The 23,053-nt window shown below is 32.9% G+C and overlaps 1 protein-coding gene across 2 annotated transcripts in view; it reads left to right on the top strand.

Annotated features, from left to right (window-relative positions):
- Positions 1-17,245, top strand: part of LOC149070569 (uncharacterized) — a 28,039-nt gene extending 10,794 nt beyond the window's left edge. Inside the window, exons 3-7 of one of the 2 annotated variants that reach the window (XM_089249133.1) lie at positions 1,284-1,394; positions 4,938-5,076; positions 7,971-8,080; positions 9,446-9,658; positions 17,114-17,245. In XM_089249133.1, the coding sequence (XP_089105259.1) occupies positions 1,284-1,394; positions 4,938-5,076; positions 7,971-8,080; positions 9,446-9,658; positions 17,114-17,116 (576 nt within the window). In that variant the 3' untranslated portion in view covers positions 17,117-17,245. Of the gene's footprint in view, positions 1-1,283; positions 1,395-4,937; positions 5,077-7,970; positions 8,081-9,445; positions 10,634-17,113 lie in introns of those variants that run through there. The other variant, XM_089249132.1, reaches the window with a different exon arrangement.
- The last annotated feature ends 5,808 nt before the right edge of the window (positions 17,246-23,053 follow it).

Raw genomic sequence — 23,053 nt, 5'->3', positions numbered from 1 at the left:
CACACTCACAAAAATACTCCAACACGGCGATGATCCTGAATCATAGGGACTGATACAGGGATAAATATATATAGGACCTGAATTTGAGACTGGCCAGGTCAACTAACTGGGCTGGCCCCATCGTGAATTGGCCAACTTTGGGCTTTGGCAGTAACATATGCATTTTTATGATCGTGTACTTTCAGTTACCACCTATCAAATTTGGTATTGAGAAGGTTAAGAATGCAGCCATCACTTGAATCTACTTTTAAATCCATAGCAATTGTAAATTACTTCACAAATTAGGTTTATTCAGGAAATAAGAGGCACGTATCTTTATTTAAATGTCTTTCTCCTGGCTACTTTTTTTTTGGGAGAGATATATAAGTGAAAATTATTTTCACTTTACCATGTGTTTCATTTCTGAGACATCTGTTATTCCTGAAAAGCATGTGTTTTTGAACATGTTTGCTTTTTGATTAGAGTTGCGAAACATGTACAAATGTCTTTCTCCTGGTACTGGGTAACTCGAAGGAAGGTTTGATCTAAAGTTAGGGAGGGGAAGTAAAAAAAAATCCAAATTTCTCGGTTGTAACATCAAGCTGCAGTAATTTTTCAACTAAAGACTTTGCTTTGAGAATGCCTCTCATGCTCTAGCAAAACAGATAAATTAGAAATGTGTGGTTCCCATGAAATTCATGAAAAAAAAAAAACGAGAAACACAAAAAAAAAATATATACATAAATGCAATTGAAAAAATATTCAGAGTATTGGTGCTTTTCCAAGTTGAAAATAAAGTGTCAAAATGTATGGAACACATGTTGCAAGTGTCAAGCATGGTCCATATATCAAGTTAACCCTAGAATTCTAACTTGCTGGCTCGGGAGTATAGGCAGTTAACATGCAGTTTTATCCTTGTTTTAGTTAGTATTCTTAAATGCTGAAATAGGCAAATCTGACTTGACACTTTGAGTATCTCTTAACATGGTTAAACTTGGATGAATGTTTTGTACCATTAATTCTAAACAAACTTTTGCTGCTGACTATATTTCATTTATCAGCAGATGAAGTTTCTCAATGAATATTTTTCTTTTTTTGACTATGTTCTTTTTGTTTTTTGCCCAGTTTCGTGAGAATGGCCATATATGTTTTTTGTACTATTGCAAGATGGTATGCATTGTAAAACTAATTGAACTTTATTGCAGAGATTTTAACGTATTTTAGTTTCTAGTTTGCCATTGCCTGTTCTCTTTAATTTACATCTATTTTCTATGATAACATCTTCATTTCATCCTGATTTTCAGATTGGGGAATTCGGCAAAGAATGTGCTGAAAAATGGAAGGGCATGACTGATGAAGAGAAGCAGCCATTTCTGGATATTGCTGCTCAGGATAGGGAAAGGTACAAAAAAGAGGTATGTGAAGGTTACGAAATTGATTACAAGATCAGTGTTATCAAAAATTTAGTCTTTTAACTTCAATTCTAAATACATATTTGTTGCATTCTGTTGTTAATTATTAGAAATTAATTGAAATCATTCTTTGATCCTCATAAAGAAAATTTTAAAAAAAACGTAGAACAAGTTTATTTTTTATGAAAGGAATAAACCTTTGCTTGTAAAAAGAAATCTGATTTTCTATAATTTTTGTGTGTGTGTGTGTGTGTGTGTGTGTAAGAATGTGTGAAGTCTCCAATTTTAGAGGTAATTTTTTGCAATCGAAAATTGTTTGTCGTGATTGTTTCCAGTGAATTTATTATGTAAAAAATTGAATCGTAATGACACTGGGCCCCTCTGAAGTCCAAGTTTTGGACATTTACCCTATAACGAAAAGGAAAAACTTTTCAATACAGTGCTTGATTTTAGTGTATATGGATTCTCTCAAACAGTTGGCAGATGCATTGTTTTGGATAACCATATTCACTATAAACATACAATCTTCCATCGACTTCAAAAGAATGGCAGATGAACAGGCCAAAGATAAGGAGATTCAGCCTTTGTTAACCAATCTTACACCTACTTCATTGAAATTCCAGTCTGTTCCTGCACTGTGATGTCTACACAGGTCACATTCAGCTGCTGGTTCCATCTTTGATGCGAAGGGACATCTTCACTACTTTGCATGGTCTTCCACGTCCTGGAGTGAATACCTCTGTGAAACTGGATACACGAGTGTTCCGTGTGGCTCGCACAGAAGACTGGCATTACCTCTTGCTCACGTACCTGCATAAACTGCCAAAAGTCAAGTGTTTCAGCATACGAATAATCCTCATAGGGTCTTCACTGCATCTGGCACAAATGGTGAAAAGTCTATGCTTAAACAGAGTTCCTACAGCCTAGAAAGTCGGGGGGAATTGTGGGCAGGGATCAGACAAAGAAGTGATTGAAAGTCTGGGAAATTTCTAAACACTGGAATATTTCAATTTCTTCAAGAGAGTGTAAAAAACTGATGAGAAAAATATATAAATTTCCTACACACAAATCTTCTCAGAAAGCAGTTGCTAAAATAATTGCTGATTGAGGAAGGGAATTCCACGCAGGATATCTTGTCTTTTGCAAAAACACTAAATGTGACGGACTGCTTGTTACATGGTAGCAAAAGCTTGTATCTCGCAGGGTTCGTTTGGGTCAGGGAAAAGTCGGGGAAAATTTTTTTTATTAAAAAAAGTCGGGAATCAGGGAAAATGACCCATTTTTGTTTTAAAACCTGGAAATTTCAGACGACGACCTGGAAAATCATCACGATTGTCGTCTGATCGGGAAAAAAGATCGATAAAAAAAAATAATAAAGAGAAAAAAAAATTCAGTCAGGATAAAAAAAAGGAATTCCGATAACATCGTAAATATTGATAATCCGTAAAATATTGCACAAAACTATAGATACTGCCAAGGAGGAACGAGGATTTCGTAAGTCCGCTTGGAAAAGCGTATTGCTACAATGTTATCATAACTCTTTCTAGTGTTTCCAGAAACGTCATAACTGTGCATCATAGAAAGCCATGGGTACAAAGCTCAGTTGTGATAATTTTGTAAGTTTACCAGTTAGGAACGGCGGATGACGCACGTGTATATTTTGATATTCCACGTTAGTATTTTTATTTGAAGACAATGAGTTATAAGAAAACTTGTGTGGTCGGATAAAAACCTGAATCGTCAGTAGGCTGATTGGATCAAAGCAATCAAAAATGACCCGTATAAATCGTGGTGTCAGCTTTGCAGCAAAACTTGCAACGTGGGCACATAAGTTATCCAGAACCACATTAAGCATGTAAAATCAGAGGAGTTCAGTGAACAACCCCTGATTGCTAAACTTCTCGGTTCTATCGCTTACCCGAGTGCAAGCCAACTGTAAAGAATTTCGATGCAGTGAAACCAACTACATTTTTGACTAAATTATGTCACAGAGAAAACAACTACTAAAGGCTTAAATCTTGTGGGCATTGAAATTGCAGAAAAGGGATATCTTTCATTTCTTAATTATGTTTTCTTCCATTTTTCTTCTCCATCAGCTGTATTTGAAAACCATAAATGCGTGTAAAAAAAAAATCTACAATTATGATGTTATTATGGTATTGTAAATAAAATTATTAATTTTATAATTAATTTTTTGTAAATTTTTAATAATTTATACCAGTTTTTTGATTTAAAAAACTTGGAATTTTTTGAAAGTTGGACTGGAAAAGTCAGGGGAAATTTTTTTTATGAAAATGAGTATGAACCCTGTCTCGCGATGTTTTAAGAAGTTATGCCTGTATCTTCATAGCTTTTAACTCAATCACTAAAGACGATCAAAATCCTCCAGATTTGAAAGAATGCTTAGATATGCTTCAGGAAATCCCTGTATTCCAGTTCTGCGATGAAGAGGATGTGTCTCAGTGGTTGAAAAGTGATAGTAATGATCTGGGATATCATTTTTTGGATGACGGAGAAATAATTTTGAAGGTGAATGATCAAGTTGATCAGGATGACTGTAAAAGTGACGGAGATGAACCAATGGTAGATGTAATAATGCACAGTGAGACAGAACAGTTCTTCTCAAAATGTTTCCCGTAGTTAGAATCACGGCTTAACACTGACCCTCTTCAATTGTTACGGGATGAGGCTGCAAAGTGTCATATAAGCAAGTTGAAGCAATTAAAGATAGATAGATTTTTTTTTTTTTTTTTTTTTGAATGATTTGATGCCGTTTGTATGTATTTGTTTTACCTTTTTATTTTGTGATACATTGTTTTTTTTTTTTTTTTCCATTTACTTTTCAGAATAAGTCTTAAATTTTATTATTTTAAGGTTTTTGTTGCTGAATTTTAATTTATTCTTTTGGGTTATCGAATTAGTTTCAAAATTGATTTTCTGAACTTTTCACTTTTCCAAACACTCTTCAGTCCCGATGTGTTCGGATAATCGATGTTCTAATGTATATGTATTTTTAAATAAGTATTATTGTATAACATGTAACTTTTTGGGAGGGATAATACTGTATCAATGTGATGTTTTAAAAATGTCCCATTATTTTATGTTCATGGAAATCAGTCAAAAGTTGTAGGTACCTTGTTAAAGACAGTGACAAGGATTAGTCGTTCTAGTCACTTTCCGTACATGGTTCTCTCCTGTAAGTTGTTTTCTCGTTATAGCTGATGGGGAGGGAGGGCTACCTGTAAGACTGGGTCAAAGCCGAATAGCTTGTCAAGACGTCAGGAATAAAGAGTTGGTTTTTTCGAATGCTGTAGTGAATGGTTGCGTGCATACTATTGTTATGGAAATGTTTTTATAGTTTTTATTTTATGCCATATACATTTATGAATTAAAATATTTTTGCAGGCACATTGCTTCTTTTTTCATCGACCTTCCATAAGTATTCTTGATCTTATGATCGGGGACCTTTTGTGTGTGTTCCAGTGATTTCGTTTTTCACTTAATTGCAAGTTTTTCATTAATTTTTATTTTTTTGTCTCTGATCAGATGGCAATTTACAAACCTGCAAGAGATGTGAACAAACCAAAGCGACCAGGTACCGCTTTCATGTTATTCATGGGTGATTTGAGAAAAGAAATGGCTGGTAGAGAGCCAGAAGGTGGAGTTGCTGCTCTGGCAAAACTAGGTGAGTTACTCGTTTGGCATACTGTACTTGATTTCTCTTCCCCCCCCCCCCCCATTAGTTAACATCATCTAAAGTTTTGCCCAAAAATTTTTACTGGTGTATGGAATGTCTCGTTTCCAAACTTCTACTTAGAAACTGAAACTAGCAAAAGTATGTATCAGGGTTTAAGCTATGGTCACATTTTTCACCAAATACGAAAGAAAATCTTAGAATGTGAAAGAAGTAATAGCACAAAAATGCCCACAGGAGGTACAAAACGAGTAGACATCCAACCATCAATCATTAGCATTGTAGTATTTTCCCCCTATTTTCGCTTTTTTGCTAGAGGATACATACCCTGGTATGTATGTATCATTAATCATGGAGTTTGAACATGTGTCGCCTATTACGTGAGAATTTGTAGAAAGCTCTAGCAAAGTTTTTTCTATTTTTTTTCTTCATCAACTTTTTCAATCTGAATATAATCTGAATTTACATGGTTTGGTTAAAAAAAAACACCCGTAGCAGTATATAATGTTTTGAATTTTGAGAAATTAGTTTCTTTGGATGGGAGGAATATTTTCCAAATTGTCTACTTAGGGTACGCCGATTTAAATCACAAAATTTAAATTTCGTTTTTTCTTTACTTAAATTCAATGATACTGAAGGAAATGTAACCTGGTGTGGTTTGCATGTTATTGATATGTGATAAAGTTTGTGATTAAAAGAAGTATAGGAAATCTCTTTGGGGTAAAAATATATACTTGAACTTAATCCCCAGATACAGTGCAAAATTTTGTTTTATTTTTAAACATTAATTTAATATGATTAAATTATATATATATTGATTATAATTTGAAATTTTGAATTTTTCGACATGAAAAAGGACATAAACATATCTAGAACAGATATGTAATTTTGTGGTCCATTTTATCTGAACTACTGATTATCTGTGTTAAATTTATCAAGTGAAATAGAGCTGTTAATTCATTCAAAATATGTGTGATAGGGCATCTGCATTAGGTTTTTGGTTTCAGAAACACACAAAAACTTATTTACTTATTACTCAATCAGCAAAAGTCAAGAATTTATTGTCAATGGTGTCAAATAGTTCTTTTTTAACCTAATAGATATGTTAAGTAACAAAAAATGACTTTTATGTAGATTAGTGTGTTTTATGTTTTTAATTACCGTATAGTTACTGAAAAATAAAATATAAATTTTGATATTTTAAATTTTATGATCTGCTCAAAATTTCATTCTATGTTGAAAGTTCTCGAACAACATCTGTTGATGTACTAATTAATAATAAGTGCATTTCATGCCTTCTGGGATTATTATTGTAATTAAGCTCATTTATTACCACCTAAACATTTTATTGGCTTAGGTTGTACAAATACAGAGTTTTAAAGAGTATTTTCAATTAAAACAGAGCTGGCTGCACTTGATATCCAAAGCATTGTTTTGCATGTTTAGATGCATCTTCAATTGGAAAATCCCTTCAGCATTATAAATGATAATAAATATACCATATAATAGTCAAACTTAATCATTCTTACTATTGTGCTTAGAATGTAATAGGAGTTTCGTAAACATCATATGGTCCAACAATTTAGTATTTTGATTGCTAGATACATTCTCATGTTATGCACAATGAAGGTATTGTTATAAGTATCAGTGATTTATCTAGATAAGTTAATAATAACACAAAAATCAATGTTACATTTTTGGCGTAAAAGAACTTTTAAACACCTATATGTTATGAAAGAGTACGGCAGATGGTTTATATCAATACACATATATAAGCAGTTGAAGAAATTTTGAAAGGTTGAGAATCTCATCTTGAATCGAAGAATATTGAATCCTTCTCTAGTTTTCGGCTTCAGCATTTATGCTATGCTCTATTCAAATTGTATATTTTTCAAGAAAAAATATACATATCTTGTCCAAAATAATTCTGTAGACAGCAGAATATTATTTTACAATCATATCAAGTATTTATTATTTGTATAACGTAGGCACTTTAAACATTACATGCAGTCAATTTATGTATTTTCAACGGGAATTTTTAAATTGAAAAGCAATATTTGAGGTTTTTGACGTGACAGTTTAAACTATCATGCATCAAAAACCTGCCAATCTTGTGGAAAACATTGCAGAAAAATATAGGGAGCTAAACTGCACTATATGCAGTGCATCGCAATGTGGCTCTAGGGTTCCCATGATTAAAAAACAGGAATAATTTTCTGTGTAAAAAGCCTTGCCCTAATTGCTGATTCAAAATAATAGATGTTGTACCAACATATCATTGGGCTTTCAATTTTACTTTTTGTATTAAAGTTTTGAGTTTGCTAGTTTTTTTACCAAAACTCATTAAATCTGTGAAAGAATAAAAATGTGTAAACTATTAAGCAGCATCATGCAAGTCGGAAACACATCATTCATTATGCAAGAAACAGTTTTGTCAGTGGAATTTGTTTTATTTAGTTCATGCTGAATGGCCTTTTGGTTGTACATCGAGTGGATTGAGATACCTGCACCATATGTGTGATACTGAGTTGCTACCACTCATTCACTTTTGGCGGAGTGGTTCATGACTAAAAGTAATTTCTACAAAAAGAATGTTAATCCATGAAGTTAATTTGGGCTCAGTGAGCTTTCATGTTACATAAACACAGATTTTTGGCGTTCATATTTTTTGCTTATAGCTTGTTTGTAGTTTATTCATTAATGCTTAATTAAATTTGAACAATTAGAAGAAAAAAGGTGATATGAAAATATGCATTTTTAATGATTAACAAGATTTGTTTTAATTAATAAGCAGTCAGTTAATTTTAATCATGATTTTTTCATACCCTGTGTCTATCTCTAATGCTGGTCATGAATGGTGTTAATTTTTTTTCCTTCTCTCTCAGGTGGTGAACGTTGGAGGGGAATGACAGATGAGGAAAAACGCAAATATATTGAAAAACAGAGTGAAGAAAAGATGAGATATGAACAGTTGATGGAAGAATACAGAAGGAAGGTAATTGTACTATTTCTTATTTATTTCTTACAAAGTTGCTTGAAAAAAAAATGTAGGTCTATTTAATTTAAAATGGCTGATTGCTCCCAATTATTAGAATTTAAAAAAGTTTTCAAAATTAAAATTTATATACCTTTAAATTTCTGTTATTTGCTTAGTCTTGTCTCATCTATGAAAAAAGAAGGGCATTGTATGTAGCCCAGGTTGATAAGTCACTTGCCTACTGCGCCAAAGGATGGTTCGAGATTTCATGAGTTTGAAACTGGGTTAGAGTCCTTGTTATGTCATAGAGATAGTAATTCCACTTTCGGAAGAAAGGGATGGCTCTAAGGAAACAGCTTATTGTTACCATACAAAAACTATGCTGATGTTTAGAATCTCCGTTAGAGATATAGGAGAAAGTGTTTAGAATCAACTTTGAGCAATGTGTCTCAGCCCTGTAGCAAATGTTTTGCATTTTTTTGCAATGAGCCTTCAGCTGACAAAATCCTCAGAGCATAATGTGCTGAAAATTTGGATGTATGTCAGTGCTGTAGCAGAACTATTATGGGAATAATAGAAAGATGGTCCTACTCTACAGAACACTATTGTGGGAATTTCAGAACAGTTCTAGTCACAGTTGAGGCCTCGTTGCAGAACAGTGAAAGACATTCATACATTCTGCTTTGGGGCTGAAAATGTTTTGCAGTAAACATTCCCATGATTGTGTTTTTTATGCATAATGGTTATTTTCTTTAAGTTACTGTGATCGTTCTGTGGCGCAAGTCAGCTTTTTGGGGATCGTGGTTGAATTTATACTCATGTCGTAAAATCACTATGTGCAGCAAGAATTATTTCCAATTACAAGTAGAAAGTTTAGCTCCGTGAAAAATATAAAACATCTATCAAATAATAAATCTCTTGAGAGTAAGAAGCGTTGTCGAAATTTTTCCTTAAACTAAAATGGTGAATTCGTCGTAAGAACCTAATAATAGATTTTAAGATTTTATTTGCTGAATTGCCACATGTATTTTTTCTTAAATAATTCTATTCTACTCGTATAAAACAACTGGGGGTGTGAGGAAAATTCCTCCATATTGTAGTCTTGTAAGACGGCCAGGGCAAAAGATGGATATTGGAAGAAAGAAAATTGTTGATTTATGTATTTTTATTTGTAGTAATTATTGACAGTTAGGATCCTGTTTCTTGTATTTAATACATTTTTATATTTAAAATTTATATTATATTATATTTATATTATATTCAAAGTGAGAAATTTTTGAGACTCGAACCAACTCATCCCACTGATTCAGAAACGTTTTTTTGCCTTTTTACTTTATTTTTCCACGACAATGCAATTATAATTGGTTTTTTTTTCTTCTCCAGTATCCACAACAGGGTATGATGGGTATGGGTCCCATGATAAAGCAGCCTCGTTTAGATGAGCCATCACGAGACAGTAATGATAGTTTGGAGGGCTCTTCAGCACCAAATGCAGTTTCAAATGCCTTGTCTCAGATACCTCAGTTGACTCAACAGACCTCGAATTCAGGATCGTCTTCACCATCTCGCTCGAATGCCCAGACACCTGCCTCCCAGGTAAGCAGTTCTTCACCACCCCCACCTACTCTCAGTCCTGGGCCAACCTTGGAGAATGCAACCAACAATATCTGCACCACTAGTGGTGCCACTACAACTGCTGAGAGTACTAACTCATCAATGGCTGCAATCTCATCCATGGCAATGGAAGGTGGAAATTCCTCCATGGCTGCTATATCGTCAATGTCTGGTGACAGCGGCAATTCTTCTATGGCAGCCATCTCATCTATGTCCTCATCAATGTCACTTTCACAGGCCATGGCTATGGGATATGCCCAGCAGTCGCTTTCAAACTTTGCTCATGGCAGCTCCATGGTAGTTCCCAACTTTAACCAAGCACACAACAATAACACTACAGTATCTTCAAGTCCTTACTTGCAATCGAACACTTACACTCAGCCACACTTGCCTGGACCATACAATTGGACTTGAGCATAAAATACTACCATCAGGTTGAATTCCCAACACAGGTTTTTGCCTTTTTTTTGTTTTCTTTTTCTATCGAGCAGAGGTCTGCTATGGCTGCCGCTCCAAAGCTCGACCTATACATCTCCATTTAGGAGTCGAGCAGAGCAGCTTATTTAGTTTTTCACATCGTAATTGGTTGTGATTAATGAAATGCCATAGCCCGATTTCCCAATAGATTCTAAATATATCCTCCTTATTTTAAATGGTGGGTTTGAACTGCTGAAAATTCTGTAGTTTCTTTTATTTAATAAATCCATCTGCCCAATACAGATCAAGGCATCTATCTGCTCGGAGAAAATGCATAATATAAAATCAAAAATCAGTTAATTCTCATTAAACTCAAACAAAACACTCATGTTGGGAGCTTGTAATTTACATAAAATAAACCCTGAAGATTGGTACTACCTTCATTAATTACTCTTCTGGTTTTTGTTTCGGCATCACATATATTTGCATATCTATGTATATGTTTTTTTGAAGAAACAATAAATAACATCGCAAATTTTATCTATATCCCTTTATAAATATTTTTAAGGATCGAGTTGTAATGAAGTTTACGATCCACTTATTTTCTCATACACTCCCACAGATACATATGCATTATAATCCAGTTAGTATTCACCAGAAATTTTTTCTAGACTGATTAGCAGATACGGGACTCTTTAATTAAAGATGTAGGTGCTGAAATTCTTTCAGCTGATCCCGCATTGTTTAATCTGGTGTGATACTTACATGTAGGGACAAAATGTTGATTTTAATTCTCTTCTGGATGGTCCTTTCAAGTATTCATTCGTGGAAAATATTGCATTGATTGAGAACTATCAATGGAATTGGCATTTGACTTGAGTAGAAAGCATGTAATCGGTCGTCATACTTTTATACACTTTCAAAATCTTGTCAGTACATATAAAAATACTGTATGATGTTGATATGGAACAATGGCCATGTTCACGAATCCTGCACCTGGCATCCAATTTTGAAGTTCGCTGTATGAAATGGATATTTTTTCCAAACAAGATCAGGTAAAAATAATAGGATTCACGATTAACGTGTATATGTTGGATGGAAAGTTTGTGAACAGGCCATGATATTTAACTCTGGGCCAGACATATGCAGACCTCTCATGTATGGCTATGCGACTCTTGGAATAGGTGGCAAGGAATTGTATGGTTTGGTTGCGGTCTTATAATGGTTCTTAGATATTTATGAAGTGTCATTATATATATATATATAAAGTAGTGTTGTCATAAATGATTTAGATTTCGATTGTAATGCATATAAATTATATGTTTGATTAGTCTTAGTATGAATTTCAGCGTTATGTATCATTTGTGCATTCTATGATCTGTAAAAATCGATTACAGATGTTTGACTGTGGACTGACTTGTACTCCGTGATACGGTGTAGTGCTTGTTACTTAAAATTGCAGGGCATTGGCACCAAAGATTTCAAGTAATATATGAATAACCGGCAAGCATGATGATGCATCATGAATCTCATTACAATTTCATACTTATGTGTACGTGTGTACAATGTGCATTTTTGAGGCTAGAATGCCACTATTATTGTAAAGTTAGCACTGAATCATTATTTTTTCATGCTGACATCATCTGTATTTTACATTCTGCTGCTTTAAAAAAGCAGTTAGAATTCACGATTTCATGACGATGAATAATATTGTAACTGTTTTGTATTAGCATCATGCCTTTAATGTGTATACTAAAAAGGTTGTAAAAAAAAAATTTTTTTTTTTTGCTTGTTTCATATTTAAAGTGGGGTTTGTTTTTATTTCTGTGTGGTTGTTTTTAATTTTTTTTTTTACAGTGGTTTTAACTTTTTTTAGTGTTACGTTATTATTTCTTTCATGTTTTTGTCATGCCTTAAGTTTTTAATTATTCGGCCTGAATATGTGCCTTTTAATGCCCATACTTTCCCGGTGATGATTTCTTCTGAAGAAATATTAGTGCTAACATGCTGAGAATGTTGGCAGTCTCATTCATTTGCAATTCCCAGATAAAATGTTCGCAATCTAATAAAAAAAAAAATGTTTAATAGTTTTTCATAAACCTTTGTTTTGAGACATTTCATTATGTTACGCGTTTGACAATAAGCTTTTTCATATATTGTAAGGTTGTATTTTCCAAAAATTTACTACAGTCTGCACGTGTGTTATAACGACTCCCATTGTCTGTCGAAAACTAATGTTATATTGGTTAGTAAGTGTATATATCGAAAGATAAACATATTGGATATTTCTTATATGAAAGCATTTGGGACTTGTCCTACTGGTCAGTGTAACGGAATGGTCGGTATACCGTGGAGTCGTTATAATGAGCGTCGACTGTCATTTTCTCCCTACTCTTTTAGAATTTTTCACTTATTTAGTATTGCATCAATACTCTTCAAAGATAATCTAGTAATCTGGGCATATTTGCTCATATCCCAACTAAATAGTCATAACTTCTTTGACCATAATTTATCATGATATTGACAATGACCATGAAAACCTGATTTTTCAAAATATTTACAGTTGACAATGTAGTAATTTAAAGGGTAGTTTATTTTTCTGGATGGGGAATGCGTCTTTGAATATATCTCTGGCTTTTCTTGTTTAACTTGAAACACCCATCCCCCGGGAAAGCTTTGATCTCTCTCTGAGATGGGAAGCGGGATGTGTCCGGTCCTTCAATGTTTGGAAGTTGATTCTCGTTTAATTTTATGAAGAACACAATCTGCTATTCCATACAAGTTTCAGTAGCCTTTCTTTTGCGACTCGGCACATCTTCCGTGTTTTCTTCACGTGTTTATTATTAGGATAATTGCTGATTTAAGAAAAGTTTGTTTTTTTATCCCTGTGCAAGAAGTTCAAACACTCGATGCCAAACATAATACGCACATTTTTTAAACCATCAATTTATTTGTTTGTATGTGTTCATCCAGTCGTAATTAAACTTCCCTTCCTCCCTCACGCTATCACAGTGCAAAACATTTGAGTGAAACATATTTCTTTGATTTTCTCGTCCTGAGAGACTTCCTTTATTGACAGATAGTGTTATGACTTGAAACAAGATCTAATGACTTGTATGCATGGCACTTTGGATGCATTGTACCATCAAAAAATATATAAAATTGTCTGATTTTATGTATAAAGAGAAATTTCATTTTAATGACCCATGGTGTATTCTATTTTTACCTAACTTTGAATTGTCTGTAATAGTGCTTTAATTATAGAATAGCTCTTTTTTAGAATTTTTTTTTTTTTTAAAGAAATTTTTTTCAACATTTGTAGGTTTTTTGTTTTTACTCCTTTCTGTCTAATTAACTAGTTGCATTTGCTTTGGGGGAAAAATTTCAACTCGCGATATTTCAAAATTTTAAGCAGAGTTCTTTTGGTTTGGTTAATTTGAATCTGAGAAGTGGCATGGAAGCATAGCTAAAATTTAGCTTTAGGCAATGGGTCTCAGTCACAATTAGCCAGTGTTTGTTGTGTGTAAAATGACCTTAAGCTACTTATTAAAAAATCATACATGAAATGAATTGAGAGTTTAAAAAAAAAAAGGTGAAAAACATGTGTACAAAATAAATTTCTTTGGCTTGGCAGTGAAAAGTGAGATATTAAGCTCCTTTAAATATTAAAAATGTTCATTAATTTTGACCTGGCTCCGTTCCCTACTCAGTTTCGTACCGATATGATTATCACTAAACAATATTTCTGGATTAATGTTATGAAGCATTTAATCTTGTTAAGATTGCTTTTTTTAACTTGCAAGGTGACAAAAAAATTGTATTTAAATGCAAGCAAGATAAGATTCAGTTACCCATTCAGTTTGGCGGTTTCATTGACTGGTCATATTTTGTTTCTGGTGCGATATAAATTCAATTACATGAGATAAAGTTATCCACTCAACCAGTGTATTCTGTATTCATTTGTGGTTTGATTGATTACTTAATTGGGGAGGGGTGGGAAGGCTCTGCTCATTGAAAAGCTCTAGTTCTGTATGCGATACTTATTGAATCTAATTGCGTTTTTTTTCCCCTTAAAGCAAACATTTTCATTCATTAGCATGTGAATATGGTCAGTAATGATAGCACAACCAAATCTTCATTCATTGAAATTGAAAAAGATTCAATTTTGTAAATTGAATTTTCACATGGCTGAATTTTTGAAAACTGCTTGTGTAAATAAATTTTTTTCTTTTTTTTTGTCATCCAGGTGTGCAAATAGTTTTTCCTGAAAGTGAAAACTATATTTGCGAGTTCAAAATTTAATCAAAACTTTTCTTTCTTTTTGTTTGTTTTTATTTTATTTGTTAAGGTCACGAATGAGGCAGCTGTAACATTCTCCGTTAGTTTTGTATTCAAATATATTTTTGGCATCCCCCCATTTTTATGTAAATACTTGCAGTATTTTATTATTTTTGTTCACATTTTCCCCGTCTTCATCAATTTATTGATCATTTTGCCAGTGATTGCATGTAATCAAGTATATCTTGTAAAGTTTTTAACTTAAAAAGAATATGAGGATTATTTCTGTTAAGCGTGTTAATGCCCAAGAGGTGAGCTTTTTTTAGAGAAAAATAAGTATTTGTGTTGATAATTGTTCTAAATATATAACCTATTACTTTTTTTTTAGAGGGGGAAAAAATTCATTTCCTTTTTTATTATTATTTGTCATTTATTTTTAAGTATGAAGTGTTTTTTTTTTTCTCCTTTTTTTTAGCCAAAGAGCTAACAAAATTTGCTTGTAAATAAACTCTTTTTATATAGAAATCTTTATCCTATGGTGGCGTGAGTACTGAATTAAAAAAAAGTTAATGAACTGGCCTATTTCCTCTTAAAGACCAGTTGAAAAATATTTGTACAGTGAATATTTACGTATTGAATTGTGTAAGCGCTAGAATATAATGTTGCACATATTATTTTGCATATTGGGTGATAGTGATGTACCTGGTATTTTGAATGGACGAAAATTCCAAATTTCTTTTCAGAGAAGACTTTGATTTACCTTTTACATATGCATGCATATGCTTCTGTGTGTATATAAAGCCCTGGCATTCAAGCCTCGAAGAGAATATACTTCATCAGTTTAATTTTTCAAATTTTAAGAAACTGAGTATTTCAATTTGTCTGTGACTGTTTCTCAAATGCTTTCCTGTGTTTTAACCAAATTGTATGAATTTCAGAGATCTGCATGTTTTGATATGCAATTTCAATAAGTAACATATAGTTCAGATATCTGTTTATATCTTGGAGATCAAGATGGAAATGATTGCTATTTACATGGGTGCTAATGCTTTGGATCTACCTGGGAGCCTTCCAATTTTCGGGCCTCATTAAAATTTCCCGGTTGGAAATTAGATTCTTCAAATCAGAGTGGATTAAAATATATTATATGAAATAGTATAATATTCAGTGAAACCTCGCTACAATGATGCTCAGTACAACTGCGAATTCCTCTATAACATTATTTTTTTCAAATCTTGTTTGGAATCACCTATAGTCTAATGATAAACTCCTCTCGATACAACAATATCCTTTAACCATGATAAACCCCTCTATAACGATATGCATTTTTAGGATATTTTGAAGCTGCTACAATGATATTTTTATATATTTTGCTCTAAATATCCTTCAATACGTTTTAAACTCACTACATATTAGTTCTTACGAGGATGTCTGATAACATCTGTATTTGGTACCACCTTATCAAAAAAAGTGTTAATGAAGTTTTTGGTATTGCTACTTTATGTGTAATACACAAATATGTATTTGGCAAACCCCTTTACAGGGGCAATACATCTAACTGAATTTTGTTTAGAAACTAATCAATTAAACTTTTTTGCTGCAAATAAATAGTCAAAAGCACATTTTTTGGTGGTCCCTAACGATGCCAGTTTAGAAAAGATGCCAACAGCAGCATATCAAATCCTATTGCCTCTCAATATCACAATAATCCCTCTAACTATATTTTTTCTTGGTCTGCAGAACATTGTTATATCGAGGCTTCACTGTATTTTAAAAAAATGCTATGGGGGAAAAAGAATTAATATGCCAAATACGTGAGATAAATTACGCTATAAATTTTTCAAAGAAAAATAAACATTCTATTATAAGCTTTATTGAGAAAACAGGACATCTTTATATAAAAAGAAAGTCAGATGACCAAAATTACGGGAAAATATTGGAGTGTTCTGGGAAAGCGGGGGTCATATGGTTATGCTATAACATCTCCAAAAAAAAACCCCATTTTTCCCTTTCTATATTTTTTTCTTCTGCAGCAAAATATTTCATGTGACAAATTGGCACCTATGTATTTAGCATGGAAAGATTTTGATTGATGCACTAAATTATCATTGCTTTCAATTCGTGAGGCTTTATCAAAACTTGTTTTATAAAAGAAGTATGCGCTGCTATAATGTAGGGGAAACAATATTAATTTATATGTTATTGTGACAGAATGAGGTATAATCTACAATAAAAATAACAAAGAGGTCTAGCCTTCATGTGAATAGAATGAATACAGTGCAATATATAATTAGCATATTGAAGCCATTCCAATATTTATACATCCCTGTAATTTTATGCAATTTCAAAAGTTCAGTTTTTTACTTAATGTTCATTTAATACGGAAATTCCTCCCTTTAAAGTTTATATTCATGCACTTATTATTTTTAGTGTTCCTCTTTTAAAACAGTGGTTTTTAAATTAAATTTCAGGACAGCCTTATTTCTGTTTAATTTTCTCACCTGTGGTACGATTTGAATGTAATTTTATTACTGTTTTGGAAAAGGCTGTTCTGGTTTTGTTATGCCCTAAGCGATTTTCATTTTCTATAACTATAACTGCTAATTAACATGAGTTTTTAGCGTCAACTAATTCCTCCAAACATCTCTGAATTGTTTAAAAAAAAGGGAGGAAAATATTAAGTGAGGATCGCTTTGAAACCAGAAACTTATGCACCCATAACCCTTTTTGTCATTTATATAGTAATACTGGAAGAAGATTCAAAATGTACTTTCCATATTTGCCGCAGCTGCCAAATAATTACAGATATTTTGGTGTCTACAATTTTTAAAGTTTGAATTCTATGTAACAGTGTTTTTATATTCTCATCAAGAAAAATAAGCCTTAGGTAGCAGTTTTTTTTTTCTTTCTCGGTGCCTGCTTGCTTATAAAAAAAAAGTTTATTGAATTTTTAGGATTTGACGATTACTTTATATTGTAACTTCTAACTAAACTTTAATTTAAGTATTATGCCAGTGTTTCTCAAAGTGTGGGTCACAAACCTTTGTCAGGGGTGTTGCGGCAAGCTAGGAATATTGATTTGTTTGTTTATTTATGCTTTGAAGTGGTTCTTTTATAATTGAACATATCTACCAAACCAGTGGGGGGGGGGGGGAAACCTGAGGCATGCCATGGTATCAGGAGTGGCACGGGAATGCTTTTCAAAAATTAAAGAAATTGTGTTTCCTTTTTCAATCAAAGGAATTCTCTTTGATTAAAACTTTTAAACAATCCTTATCTTGTCAGTGATGGTTTTGTAGGCTGCCAAACCTATGTGTAGTATGGTAGGCACTCGTAAAATACAGTCAACCCTTGGTTTAACACACAGGTTGGAGAAAAGCAACCCCTTACAAATATGCAAAATGGACTAAATCCTGAAAAAGCATATTTTAGATGCCCATGGCCCAGGGTTTAAGCTATGGTCGCATTTTTCGCAAAATACGAAAGAAAATCGTAGAATGCAAAAGAAGTAGTAGCCACTTTCGCAAAAATGCGTACAGGAAGTACGGAATGAGTAGACATCCAACCATCAATCATTACATTAGCATAGCTGCCAAGTCTCCCGAATTTTTCGGGAATCTCCCGAATTTTATCTTCATCGCTCGATCTCCCGAAATGTTCTTAAATCTCCCAAATTTTTACGAAAATCACAAAAATCCCTAATTGTCCCTAAAAGTTCCCTACTTCATTAAAAAAAATCCCCGCTTATGAAAACAATCCCTAAGGAATTTCTTGTGGGGCATGAAGCCTCTTTTTTTTTCTCTTTCGAAATGACGTCACACGTCGTAAATGGGGAAATTCCCTTTTTAAGGAAGTTTTACAAGCTCTCTGATGGTAACGAGAAAGTTGTTTGTCTTATCGTGCAGGGAAATGGCTTAGAGGCCAATAGTCCTGAAGTGGGTTCGATTCATATATCGATATTCACATTCATATATCGTACATTCATATTCATATATTCTGGATAATAATTGAAGATTATGGTGATGCACATGTGGTCAAAATTTCTTTTGTTGAAGTTACGTACGTGCGATATAACAAAGCATGAATAATGATAAGCAAAAACATATTTAATCAATTTTAAAGATACTTATTCCGATGAATTTCCTTTCATCAAACGTTCCAGAAGAGGGCTGACTTTTCCTTTTTGTACAAGTTGTGTTACGGACATAAACATCGGTCATGGAAAAACTGCCATCATCAGTCGTGAAGTGAAAAAAAACATCAAGCAAACGTCACAAATAGTCAGTGTTCTTCAAAAATTGACGGTGTTTTCCTTCATCTTCCGATGATTTTGGGGTCATTCGCGGAGAATGTTTGTTCACAGCGTTTCTGATTGAACACAATATTTATTTTTACATCATTGAAAAATAATCAAAATTTTGACCTCCAATTTCACTTGTTTTTTGCGTAGGAATTTTATTCCCAAGGGTTTAACTTCCATGTGTGTAAGATCCCTATTTTAATTTGACTTCAGTTTTTGAGTAGAGATTTTATTCCCTACGCTTCCACTTTTATGTTTGGAAAATCCCTATTTTATTTGGAAAAATCCCTATTGTATTTATTAGGGAGTGGTTTTAGCATAAAATACGGGTGTGCGCGAAAATCTCCCGAATTTTCATTTTCAAAAGTTGGCAGCTATGCATTAGCATTGTCGCATTTTGCTAAAGCTTTTCTCCCGATTTTTGCTTTTTTGCGAAAGAAATTTTTTATCTAGCTTAAACCCTGCTGTGGCCATATGTTGATTTTTTTTCTTTCTTATTTGTAGACGAAGACTTGGTTGATTAATTAAATTTTATCAGATGAGACTCCATCTCAAATGTTACTCCCGTTCTTCATCCATGGATCAACTGGTCATTTTAAATTTAAAAAGCTTTACAATTTCACCAAATAAATTTTTCAAAGAAGTTTTACAATAGTGTGTGTTGCAGAATTAACTAACACTCAAGAAATGCTGAAAACATTATTTGAATACCCTAAGATTACATATTTCTTGTTGATGAAGCTTGGCAAGAAGCGGTGGCAGAGATTTTGAGGGCTTCTTCAATAAGATTGTAGATGGCAATGAACGTGGCTCTGTAATAATTTTTATTTTATGCCTTTGGTTATTTTTTCTGTGTTCGTTTAATGATTTTACCATTGGTTTTAACTGCACAGGAGCTGTTATAAAAAATTTACATTAGAGATTTTCATTGTCCCAGGAATGGGACATTTTACATCTTCATTTTACATTCTTATATGAGATATTGTTTCAGTTTGCGAATAATTTGTTTTCGGAACAAGGCTTCAGGAATTGAATTAAGTTCGTAAACCGATGGCTAACTTATACCTATGTGATGACTTTCTATTCAGTGTGTTTGGTTTTCCATCTTTGGGAATAGTTGCTGTACGTTCCATGTGTGTGAGGTTCAGGATTGTCCACATTTTTACTAGAATAAGAGGACAGCCAAGCAATATTTTGCAGGAACAGAGAGGATTTCCATGTTCTGTAAAATGGATCGTATGGCCTGTGTGTTAATATTCTTGAAGTTGCACGTGCATCAAAGGTAATCTCGATTGTGGCACAGCTTGGAAAAGGGTTGGCCACCCCTGTACTAAACTATTCTGGAGAGCCACAGATGTACCATAAATTTGGCAAAAAAGTTGTGGGTGACAAAAGTTTGAGAACCACTGTATTACACTGTTATGAAAATATTGTTTATATTAAGGATTGCTTTGTTGAATATATAGTTGAAACTTGATAAGACAAACTTGTTTGATACAAATTAATTACTGGTCCTATGGGATATGTATTGGAAAACATATCACTTTTTATCTAATGCAAACGTCAAACTAGACAAAATGGCAGTTTTCCTTTAAATAAAATAGCCCATACACCAGGGGTCTTCAACCTTTTTCCAGTCACAAGCACTGCGTGTACCCATCATCAAAAGAAGAGCACCGTTACAGCAAGCTTAGCATACAAATGCATGAAATCAGGTTGATGTCAATCCTTGAATGTAATTTTTGCAAGGTGTTTCAATTGGAATGTTGATCAAGTGCTCACGAGCACGAAATCGGACACAAGCATCAAGCACCGTGGTGCTCATGAGCAACGGGTTGAAGATGCCTGCCCTACACCTATGTGAGAACCATGATCTCACAGTCCTAATTATGTCAGGGACATTAATGGCACAACTGTAAGATGCTCATCTACCATTATGGTGGCTACTGTCTCGTCTGCCAGTTGGATCCCAAGAATTGGCAAAAGAAAGCTTTCCCCCCCCCCCCCCCCAATAGAACCTGAAGTGAATAGATGGAGCCTTCTCAATATGTCCTCACTGGAAGTCCCCTATGTGCTCAAGACAAGGATGGAATTATAATATGACTTTCTCTAGAGAGCGTGAGAGATTTCCAACCCAACTTGAGATCCATGGTAAATTGTTCAGCGATATGATCTGAGCTGATCAAGTCCTAATTACCTCAGATAATCGTGGTTATACTGTGTACGTATGAATATGATAAGACTTCTCAAACAAAATATTTTTTTCTTTTGAGCAGGCTATGCCTCTTTTTATTTTTACTGAACAAATTAAGTATCTGCCACACAAAGTAGCATAACAGTAGAGCAGTTTCTTTGTTTTTTGAATTACTGAAGCGATGCTTCACAGCATTTGATTATTGGCATAAAAAGACTTAATGAGTTTCATCATGAATATATGGAAAGTTGTCTTTCCATTACGAGGACTGCTTCTTCATAATGAAGCAAGATATTGATAAAAATTACTCATTTCTATATTTTATCTGAAAATTTATAAACTTGACTTTTCAATGAATGGATCTGTGCATATAGTTTTAGAAAAATCTGACATGGATTTGCTGAACGTTCAAAATTAATAATTTGCTAATGTATCAAGATTGAAAATATTTTAATAATTCATAATAAGTTTTATCTGTCACAACACCCAAAAAATTAATACCTATCTCATATATTTTAATTGCTTCATTCTACTTCGAATGTGTAAATACTGTACATTATATTTGGTGTTTTTGATTTTGTATTTTTCAATTACTATTTGCTGGATACTAGTGTGTCCTAAGTGTTATTTGTGTGAAATTTTTAACTGCAGCATTGAAAATTATTAGTACAATGTTTCAACTTTTTCAAGTGTATTTTAGTTTTAATTTCCAAACTTTTATGTCTGGTGAAAAAAAAAGATTTTAAAATATGGAAGTTTCTAGATGGATAAATTAAAAAAAAATGTTTTTTGCACATTGACATTTCATTTTTTTTCGACTAAAACTAATCTAGATGGCAAATATTATATCATATGACTCATATGGAAAAAAAACCATTAGTTGCAAACTTTTTTTGCCATGTACATAAATGAATGTTTGGGGAAATTTCAATCGCCCTGTATTATTGTAGAGTCAAAGTGCATTTTTTTCCCTTTCTTTGGACATTTCGATACCTTACCTTATGTGTATGCAAAAACTTTATTTTATGCAATAAAATAACATGTATCTAATGCGGTTATTTTTTTTTCTTGTCTGAGTGGATTTGTTATTGTACTACCAATTTTTAATTGGTTTTTACTAAGGTTTTTTTTTTTTTGTAATCATTCGTATAAGGCATTCAACTTATCCAAGTCCTGTATTTTGTTTTTACGTATTGAAATATTACTTTTTAGGCCAGAGTTTGCACTCCTATTTATTAAACTCTTTCTACAAATTGGTGATCAACTTTCAAAGCTTGGGTTTGAATGAGATGTGCAACGGATGCCACATATGTTAGTAGCATTGATTGTTTTGATAGCACCTTGGTGTCATCAAAAGAAGTAAGCTGTTTGAAGATGCAAATAATAAAATTGTCATGAAATTGGTCAGGTTCTCTAAGGTATTCTGTGGGGAGAGGGTTATTTTAAAGTAGTACAGGGTGGGGGAGAGAAATGAATTCTCTCCACAATTGATGTATCAGTGCACTGTTACAATATACCATTACTTTTTTTTGTATACACAGCTTATGTAATACGTATTTAAAGCATATAAATCCATACAGGAATCTGGATTTCACTTTGGTAAAACATTGTTTATTTTTATGCTTATTAATTTACATTGGAGAACATTTATAAATTTACATGAAATGTTTGCAAATTTACCTATAATACTGTTTTTTCATTGATTTAATTAAATGTGGCCTTTTAGTAGCACATGAAAAAATGAAATTATTTAAGTTTTTTGGTAGGTCGTTATAGTGCTATGACCTAGAAATAAAAAAAAATTTCTAAAAATTAGTATGCTGGGAATTAATTGGCATGGTACTTAATTGATATCGGCACTCTACGCTTATAGTAAAAATAAGAAAATACCAATTCTCAAATATTTTGAATAATAGTTGTAGGAATATTTATTCATTTTATATATATACTATGAAGAAAACTATAATTTGTTTCATTTCACCTTTGTGGGGAGTGTAGTATACAAAAGTGTAATGCATCAAACACTTTTACCGGGGCGAAACAACTTATTGAATTTTATTAATTAATCTCTTATAATTTTTTTGGTCGCAAATAAATACAAACTTTTATTTTTGAGAAATATGTCAACACTATAAATCTGATAGGTGTACTATGATCATGGTTTGCCTCCTTATACAATGATAGTCCC

Source organism: Pholcus phalangioides, unplaced genomic scaffold (assembly GCF_987345545.1).
Source record: "Pholcus phalangioides strain wild (caught in Gottingen) unplaced genomic scaffold, Ppha-v1.0 ptg000021l_1, whole genome shotgun sequence".
Lineage (NCBI taxonomy): Eukaryota > Metazoa > Arthropoda > Arachnida > Araneae > Pholcidae > Pholcus > Pholcus phalangioides.
This window is presented reverse-complemented; position numbering and strand designations above follow the sequence as displayed.